The 9,520-nt window shown below is 46.1% G+C and overlaps 1 protein-coding gene across 1 annotated transcript; it reads right to left on the bottom strand.

Moving 5' to 3' along the window:
- Positions 1–3,405: 3,405 nt before the first annotated feature.
- Positions 3,406–4,065, bottom strand: LOC121025175 (putative claudin-24). The gene has a single exon (XM_040467615.1). The coding sequence runs from the start codon at positions 4,063–4,065 to the stop codon at positions 3,406–3,408; it is 660 nt and encodes a 219-aa protein (XP_040323549.1).
- Between the last annotated feature and the right edge of the window lie 5,455 nt (positions 4,066–9,520).

Here is a 9,520-nt window from a genome sequence, read left to right as displayed (position 1 = left end):
ATAAGTAGCTTGCTAATTCACGGGACGTATTCCATAGCTCCAGCTGGGTCACGACCCAAGGCATGGATCAAAATACCTCTTGGGGCACCTGGGCGGCTCAGTCGGTTAAGTGTCCGACTTTAGCTCAGGTCATGATCTCACGGTTCATGAGTTCTAGTCCCGCATCAGGGCTGACAGCTCAGAGCCTGGAGAGGCTTCACATTCTGTGCCTCCTTCTCTCTCTGCCCCTCCCCCACTCATGCTCTGTCTGTCTCTCAAAAACAAATAACCATAAAAAAACCCCAAAACCTCTTTTTGTGATTAAAAAAATATATATCTAAGTGCCAACTGAAGGCAGAGCGCATTTGCTTGATTTTTCCAAAAGGGAAAGAAACAATTTCTAAAACCTGGTAACTAATAAACTTGAATTCAATAATCCGCAAAAATACTAGGATGTGATAGTAGATATACAGTTTATGAACTCCTAGGATGATGGCGATCTTGGATGGCCAACATGAATTTTCTAGGAACAATCTAGCTGATCCGATTTCTACTTTCCCTCACGTTAAGTGCGATTCAGATCGGCAGTGCAGACAGATTGGGCTGCCAGGCATTCTGGGACTTGAGTGACTGAACCTCTGGGAGAAGGAAGAAAGTCCAGCCCTGGTAGAGCAAGGGCTAGAAAGTATGGGTGAGATCACCAAGGGTGGCTTCTGTTGGGCCAACATAGTTCCATGAGGTCACTCTTCACCTACAAACCAGGCCTGCAGCTAGTCCAGAAAAGGAACTCCAGGGAAGAAGCCTGGCATGAAGGCCTGTCAACACCATAGGGCGGTGTGATAAAGACCATGGACGTCCATGGTTGCAAGACTGATTCTAGACCCCACTGGCAGTAGACAGAAGCTGCCACTGTAAGTCTCCCCATATCAGGATTGGTTTCCCATTTTAGGGCAGCAGCCCTTGTCCTACCTTGAGCATCATGACCCTTTGGATCTTGCCAGGAATTAGTGTGACCGTCTCCCTCAGACCGGAAGCCATCTAACTATTGCTGGCATTTTACAGGTGTAGATGTTATCGCTCACCCAATTTTGAGATCTCCCGAGTAAGGGAATGGTGTCTTCCAGAGATGTTGGGGCATACGATGGATGTAAAGACTCTTATTTCATTCAATAAGAGAAATTTACTTGAGTTTGTCTAAGTCAGTGATTCTCAACTGGGATGACTCTGTCCCCTTAGGGGACATCTGGCAATGTCTGGAGATATTTTTCATTGGCACAACTTAGGAGGTAGAGTGATACTGCTCAACAACCTACAATGTGCATGATAACCCCCAGCATGAAGGATTATCCCGCCCCAAATGTCTACGATGCCTAGTTGAGAAGCCCTGGCCTAAACCGAAAAGGAAACATGCAAAACGACTTATCGGAAGAGTCCCGGGGGTAGTTTGCAGAATCCAAGGAGAAATTGAATCAGTCTCAAAAAGAAAAAGAATATACCGGTGCTGATCCATGATCCCGAGCAGTAGGAGGTCACGGACATTTGCCACACTCTGTTGCACATATGACTTGTCTCCCCAGCTGCCAGTCTCTCGGGAAAGAATGTGATTGGTCCAGCAAGGGTCAGGGTCCACTCCCAGGAGATTCAGCTGGGGCCAGCTATGTGGTAGAAACGTGGCACACGGGGGCCACTCCATAGATGTTTCCTACACGAATGAATTACCATGGCTGCTGGCAGCCATTCCTGTGAGCCGTGCTCGTGTTTTGAGAGATGGGGCAGAAATCTGGCAAAGAATCCATCACTTTCAGCCTGTGGGGCTATCTGTTGTTAAGCCATGGTCATCCCTCTCTGCTTGTCCACTCTTCCCGACCTTCCAGTCCATCCTCCTATAAATCCCCTGCTCCGGTGACACGGGCTATGTTCGTGGCTATGAACATAAGCTGCTGTTTCCTGGAATTTCAGAAGCCTCCACATCTCCTAATAGCTGGGAGTGATTTTCCCTGACTTTCACTCCACCAGCCAGTCTAATCTTCCAATACCTAATTCTCTGTAGTAGATCGTTCCTGTTGGAAATATCTAGAATTTTCCTGACTAAAACTGACTGATGTAGCAGAGATGGTTTCCAACAGTTCTCACTGCACATTTGATGATCCCTTGGCTGCTAGCCTTGTTGAAGGCAACCTCAGACACCAGATGTGTTCCCGCTTCCCTCCAGGCCTCAGGTCTCTGCAAAGCGGGGCTTCTCAGTCGTGAGTGGGCATCAGAAACTTCACTGGAAGGCGTGCAAAACACAATTTCCTAGACCCCCAACTCAGCATTTTTGATTCAGTAGGTCTGGTTTGGGAGTTAAGAATTTGCATTTCTAACAAGTCCCCACTGAATGTTGACACTGTTAGTCCAGAGCCCCCGCTGGGAAACATTGCCAGCCGGATCCCAAAGGTCAGTCATTTTGAACGCCTGGCTGAATTATTAGAATTAAAAAAAAATTTTTTTTAACGTTGATTTATTTTTGAGAGACAGAGAGAGAGAGCACGAGTGGGGGAGGAGCAGAGAGAGAGAGGGAGACACAGAATCCGAAGCAGAGGCTCCAGGCTCTGAGCTGTCAGCACAGAGCCCGATGCGGGGCTTGAACTCACAAACCGCGAGATCATGACCTGAGCTGAAGTTGGACGCTCAACTGACTGAGCCACCCAGGCGCCCCTAGAATGTTTTTTTTTTTTTAAGATTTTATTTTATTTTTTTCAAGATTTTATCTTTAAGTCATCTCTACAGCCAACATGAACTTATAGCCAAGCGAACTTACAACCTCGTGATCAAGAGCCGCACGTTCCACTGGCTGAGCCAGCCAGGTGCCCCTGAATTATTAATATATTTAAAAATGAACTCTTTAGTGATTACTTGGCTATAATTTGTGTGGACTGCTACAAACAGGACACCATTGTGTGTTGTCCTTCCTTTCCCTAACGTTGTGAGGCTGCCCACCTTTCTCAGTATTGCCTTCTCACCTCCCACCTTTCCGATAGCATGTGAACTTCAGGCACCCGCTTTTCCTAGGGTGTGATACTTGACTTTGAAGTGGGAAAATGGAGTATAAATTCACCCATTCGAGGAGGCTTTTTCAGCTGGTATTTAATCGTGAGCAGCAACAGATGAAAATGAAGTCAATCCACTGTGGGAAAGCAAAGAGGAAGAGAGAAGGAGAGAAAGAAGTATGATTTCTGATACTTCTAATTAAACAAAGTGTCAACTACACTTTAATAAAAAAAAAAAAAATAGTAGTGCAATTTCTGAAAGACAAGGAAAACAAGCAGCGCAAAGCCTGATGCGGGCTTTGAACTCACGAAACGCGAGATGGTCACCCGAGCTGAAAGCAGGAGCTGGACGCTCGGCCGACTGAGCCACCCAGGCGCCCCGGTCGGTGGTCCATTTTTAAACAAAGTCTACTTTAGCAAAAGGCACTTTTCCTGAGAAGTCCAGTTTTGAAGGAAAAGAGGTGGGTTTTTCAGCCAATCTGTTGGCACAAAGCTGTGACGCGATCAGAAGAAGGCCTCCGGTCAAAAGGAAAAATCCGCCAATCCAGCCGCTGAACATGGCGTTGCCATAGTCCCACCGGGGCACGTCGGTTGGGAACTCGGGGCCCCAGAACCTCTGCACGGTGACCCGGGCGATGTAGGACACGGGCACCAAAGTGGCGAGTCCAGCGAGGAAGAACAGAGCTCCCCCTGCAACGTTCGTGCTTCTCTCCAAAGAGCTTCCCTGGTGGCCCCCGTACCTCACACATGTCAGTCCCAGAAGGACGGCCACCAGCCCGAGCGAGCCAGCGACACAGGCGCCACACATGAGGATGCGGGCCACCAGCATTTCGGTGGCCAGGTCCCGCAGGCTGGCAGAGGCCTGGCACACACGGCCACCCGTGTCTTGAGTCACACACGTTTCCCACAGGCCCAGCGTGTACTTCTCACTCTCCAGTAAGCCCGAGGAGAGGGTCAGCCACTGAGGGATGCAGAGCGTCACCAGGGAGCACACCTGGCCAGCCAGGGAGCCCAAGAGCCCCGCGTTCTTGACCAGGCGGAGCACCCCACTCGTCATCTCGCTGGCCAGGCCCGAGTCCGCTGGGGAAACTGTGTCTCCACCTAAGAGCAGGGTGGCTTTGCAAACATGACTCACTCCTTGGTTAACCAATCAGAATGCGGCGGCTATTGTTCACCCTTCATGAATGCAGACGGGCACCTACCATTAAAATAGGCCCGACAGAAAAGCCCGGGCGACCCAGGCCGAGGGGGAGGACAGGCGGGCTGGGTCAGGTAATACGCACTTGGGAGAATTCTTCCCAGTTGTGAAAGGTATTCATTTCAGCAGTCTTATTTTCAAAAAGGAGACAGTTTGGAATGGAGTTATTAAGCATTCGAATCACTGATCAAGGTTTTTCAAGGAATCTTTCATCATTTTGAACTATTTTGAATTCTCTGTTAGCATTACCTCTTCCAGGGTTTGGTATCTGGTTCCATCATTCCTAAACCTATCCTCACAGGAAGCCTCTAATTATCCACACCTTCCATTAAAACAGGAGATGGGGATCTTCCCGAATTAAAAAAGACTCTCATGGTCCAGCAATCGCACTCCTTGGTATTTACCCAAAGAAGCTGAAAACTTATGTCCACGCGAAAACCTACAGCAGCTTTATCATAGTTGCCAAAACTCGGAAGCAACCACGATGGCCTCCAGAAGGTAAATGGATACGTAATGGTCCATCCAGACGTGGGATACTATTCAGTGCCAAAAAGAAATGAGCTACCAAGCCATGAAAACAAAGGGAGAAACTTTAAATGCATATTACTAAGTGAAAGAAGCCAGTCTGAAAAGGCTACAGACTATACGATTCCAACTACATGACATTCTGGAAAATTCTGGCAAAACTACGGAGACAGTAAAGAGATCAGTGGTTGCCAGGATATGGGGTCGGGGCAGGGGTGGGGGGAGGGATGAACTGGTAGGGCACAGGGTATATTTAGGGCAGTGAAACTATTCTGTATGATATTATAATGGTGGCTACTCACCATTATACATTTGTCCAAACCCACAGAATGTACACCACCAAGAAGGGACCTTAATGTCAAGTGCAGACTGGGTGGTGACAATGTGTCAACGTAGGTTCATCAGCTATAACAAATAGTACTGCTCTGGTGGCAGATGTCAACAGCGAGGGAGGCTATGCATGTATGAGAGCAGGGAGTATGAGAGAAATCTCTATACCTTCCCCTCAATTTTGCTGTGACCCTGGGGTACCTGGCTGGCTCGGTTAAGCGTCCGACTTCGGCTCAGGTCATGGTCTCGCGGTCTGTGAGTTTGAGCCCCGCATCGGGCTCTATGCTGACAGCTCAGAGCCGGGAGGCTGCTTCAGATTCTGTGTCTCCCTCTTTCTCTCTCTTTCTCAAAAATAAATAAAAACATTTTTTAAAAAATCAAAAATTGTTTTTCTGTGACCCTGAAACTGCTCTAAAAATTAAAGTCCGTCTAAAAAGAGAGAGAGAGAGAGAGAGAGAGACTATTATCTGTCACTCCAGTTCCCACTCAGGGTCATCATGATCAGTGATAAAGGAGAATTTTCCATTGTCTCTCTGCTAGGTCCGAAATGATGTTGGGATCCCTCAGCCTCCCCCGGGGGGCTTCTTCAGGAAGCCGAACCCAACCTCTCAGGTTTCCAAATTCTCCCCCTTTGGGGCTTGCATACACATCATATTCTCTTGGAGTGCCCCACCCTCCTTTGTGCTGTTGTAAATGTTTGGCAAGTGGAAGATAAATCCACCCCCAAAATTCTGTCTCTGTCCCAGTTTGAGATATGGGTCTATGAGAAGTCTAAGAAAGTACAGAGACACAGTCAGCTTGGCCATTACTCAGTATTAACCAGAATCAAGGAGATTTCTGTTTCTCCAGCTTCTAGAGTGAGCACAGGAAGGAATATCTCACACACACACACACACACACACACACACACACATTTTTCTGCGAGAGGTAGAAGGAAGAAAAGAAAGAAGAGGTCTTGACCTGCTGGGAGGAGGCGGCATCTCGCCAGGAGGAGGGTGTAATTACCCCACACCCAGTCCCCGTTCCTAACTCCCCGATACCATCTAGAGAATGGACACCCACAGCCAAAGGGACACACGAGGTACGACTGTATCTGTGATCTGCCAGGAAGCCCTGAGCCTTCACTCCAATGCCAAGGACGGAGAGACTAATTCTGGTGAATCCCAAACAGGGATCTAGCGTCAGCATAATCAGTGCTGGTCAGAGCCTATTACGTTAGGGTGAATTCCCGGATTTAAATCTCCTACTTAGACATTTTTATTCAATGGTTTTATGGAGCCCTACGTCTCACACAGGCTTTCTTACTCTTACGGGACAAGTCTAAGGAAGCCCTGACTTTTGAGATCCGGTGCAAGGCCTTCGAACACACCCATGTTTGTCTCTTAAAGAGAAGCAATTAGCTTCATGTAAGAGAAAACTGTGTCAACACAGGTCTAGCCAAGATGGATATTGTGACAACATCCACGAGCTGATGTCCCTGCATCTCTGATGACTCAACAATGCCTCCCGCCCAGGACGGGCACTGCTTGGAGCAGATCGTAAAATAACTACACATCTCCAGCATGGCGCCCATGTCTCTTGCCCCAAGGGATTCTATTTTTTTTTAATGTTTATCTATTGATTTTGAGAGACAGAGAGACAGACAGAGAGACAGACAGAGAGAGAAAACCCCAAGCAGGCTCCACGCCGTCAAAACAGAACTCGACGTGGGGCTTGATCCCACAAACTGAGATCATGACCTGAGCCGAAATCAAGAGCCAGATGCTCAGACGACTGAGCCACCCGGGTGTCCCCTTTTTTTATTTATAGAATCTTTTTTCATTTGTCTGTTTTTATTAAGTTTCTTTTTAATTTTAATTCCAGTGTCGTTAACATACAGTGTTGGATTATAGTGATTCAACACTTCTGTACGTTGCTCAGTGCTCATCATGATGAGTGTAGTCTTTATCCCCTTCACCATCCCCCCCCCACCTCCCCTCTGGTGACCATCAGTTTGTTCTCTATAGATAAGCGTCTCTTTCTCGGCTTCTCTGTCTCTCTCTTTTCTTTTTATTTGCTTGTCTGTTTTCTTAAATTCCATATACGAGTAAAATCATATGGTATGTCTTCCTCTGACTGACTTATTTCACTTAGTGCTATACTCTGTAGCACCATTCGTGTTTTTGCAAATGGCAAGATTTCGTCCTTTTTTGTGGCTCAATAATATTCCGTTGTGTATATATGCCACATCTTCTTTATCCATCCATCTATCAATGGACACTTGGGCTGCTTCCACAATTTGGCTGTTGTAAATAATGCTGCAATAGACTTAAGGGTTCATGTGTCCCTTTGAATTCTACTTTTTTGGGGTATTTTTTGGGTAAATACCCAGTAGTATAAATCCCGCATTGTAGGGTAGTTCTATTTGTGACATGTTGAGGAACGTCCATACTGTTTTCCACAGTGGCTGCACCAGTTTGCATTCCCACCAACAGTGTAGGAGGGCTTCCCTTTCTCCACATCCTCGCCAACACCTGCTGTTTCTTGGGTTGTTGATTTTAGTGACTCTGACACATGTGAGGTGATATCTCCTTGTGGTTTTGATTTGCATTTCCCTGATGATGAGTGATATTGAGCGTCTTTTCATATGTCTGTTGGCCATCTGGATGGCTTCTTTGGAGAAGTGTCTGTTCATGTCTCCTGGCCATTTTTTGGTCAGGTTATTTGGCTTTTGGGTGTTGTGTTGTGTCAGTTCTCTCTATATTTTGGATACTAACCCTTTATTGGCTATATCATTTGCAAATCTCTTCTCCCATTCAACATTGCCTTTTAGTTATGTTGATTGTTTCCATCACTGTGCAGAAGCGTTTTATTTTGATGAAGTCCCAATAGTTTATTTTTGCTTTTATTTCCCTTCCCTCAGGAGACATATCTAGAAAAATGTTGCTATGGCCAATGCCTGTACTCTCCTCCAGGATTTTTATGGTTACGGGTCTCACATTTAGGTCTTCAATCCATTTTGAGTTTATTTTTGTGTATGGTTAGAAACTGGCCCAGTTTCACTCTTTGGCATATAGCTGTCCAGTTTTCCCAATGCCATTTATTGAAGACACTGTCTCTTTCCCATTGGATATTATTGCCTCCTTTGTTGAAGATTAATGACTATATAATTGTTGGTTTATTTTTGGGCTCTTTATTCTGTTCTATTGATCTATGTGTCTATTTTTGTATGCATACCATGCTGTGTTGATGACTACAGCTTTGCAGTATATCTTGACGTCTGGGATTGTGATACCTCCAGTTTTGTTTTTCTTTTTCAAGGTGGCTTTCACTATTTGGGGTCTTGTGTGGTTCCGTGCAAAGTTTAGGATTGTTTGTTCTAGTTCTGTGAAAAATGCTGTTGGTATTTTGATAGGGATCGCATTACATCTGTTCAGTGCTTTGGGTAGTATAGACATTTTAACAACATTTGTTCTTCCGATCCATGAACATGGGCTATCTTTCCATTTGTGTCATCGTCAATTTCTTTCATCAGTGTTTTCTAGTTTGCAGAGCACAGGTCTTTCACCTCTTTGGTGAGGTTTATTCCTAGGCATTTTATTATCTTTGATGCAGTTGTAAATGGGATTATTTTCTTAATTTCTCTTTCTGCTGCTTCACTGTTGGTGAATAGAAATGCAAAAGATTTCTGTACATTGATTATGTATCCCGTGACCTCCCTGAATTCATTTATTAGTTCAAGTAGTTTTTTGGTGGAGGCTTTAGGGTTTTCTATAAATATAGTATCATGTCATCTGCAAATAGTGAAAGTTTTACTTCATTACCAGTCCGGATGCCTTTTATTTCTTTTTTGCTGTCTGACTGTTGTGGCTAGGACTTCCAGTACTGTGTTGAATAAAAGTGGTGAGAGAGGACCTCCTTGTCTCACTCCCGACCTTAGGGGGAAAGCTCTCAGTTTGTCCCCATCGAGGATGATATCAGCTGTGGGTTTACAAGGCCCTCCGGAGATTCTTCATGTACCTGCATCAGGATGGGGATGTTTCTGGCCGGGAATGCTGCTCCACAGACACCGCCCTGGGGACAAGAGCTCACAGGTCTTTCTGTCCTGACATTAACCTGGAGCAGATCCAGATTCAGAGATGGGAGAAGGTCAGGTCAGGAAGCAAAGGCCTTGGCAGTTATTCTTGTCAAACGGCTCTGGGGTCATTCGGTGTGTAAGCCTTGAGCATCCGGGCCTTCCCAGGCCTTCCTGCTTTGTTCCCCTCCGAGCCCTTGTCTGGCAAGCTGGAGTTGGGGCCCCTTCCTTCCACTGTGGTGGTCTCCTTGGCTCGCCGCGCGTGAGCCAGATGACTCAAGCAGCTGCGTTGTCCCTCAAGGGGCTTTGGATAGGGTTGATATTTATATTCAGAGACACACAGAAGTATTAACAACAAATTTGATACTATGTATGTGCATCATGGGCTATTATGATCTACATTCA

This window comes from Herpailurus yagouaroundi, unplaced genomic scaffold (assembly GCF_014898765.1).
Source record: "Herpailurus yagouaroundi ecotype Mexico unplaced genomic scaffold, PumYag 67525, whole genome shotgun sequence".
In the NCBI taxonomy this organism is placed as follows: Eukaryota; Metazoa; Chordata; class Mammalia; order Carnivora; family Felidae; genus Herpailurus; species Herpailurus yagouaroundi.
This window is presented reverse-complemented; position numbering and strand designations above follow the sequence as displayed.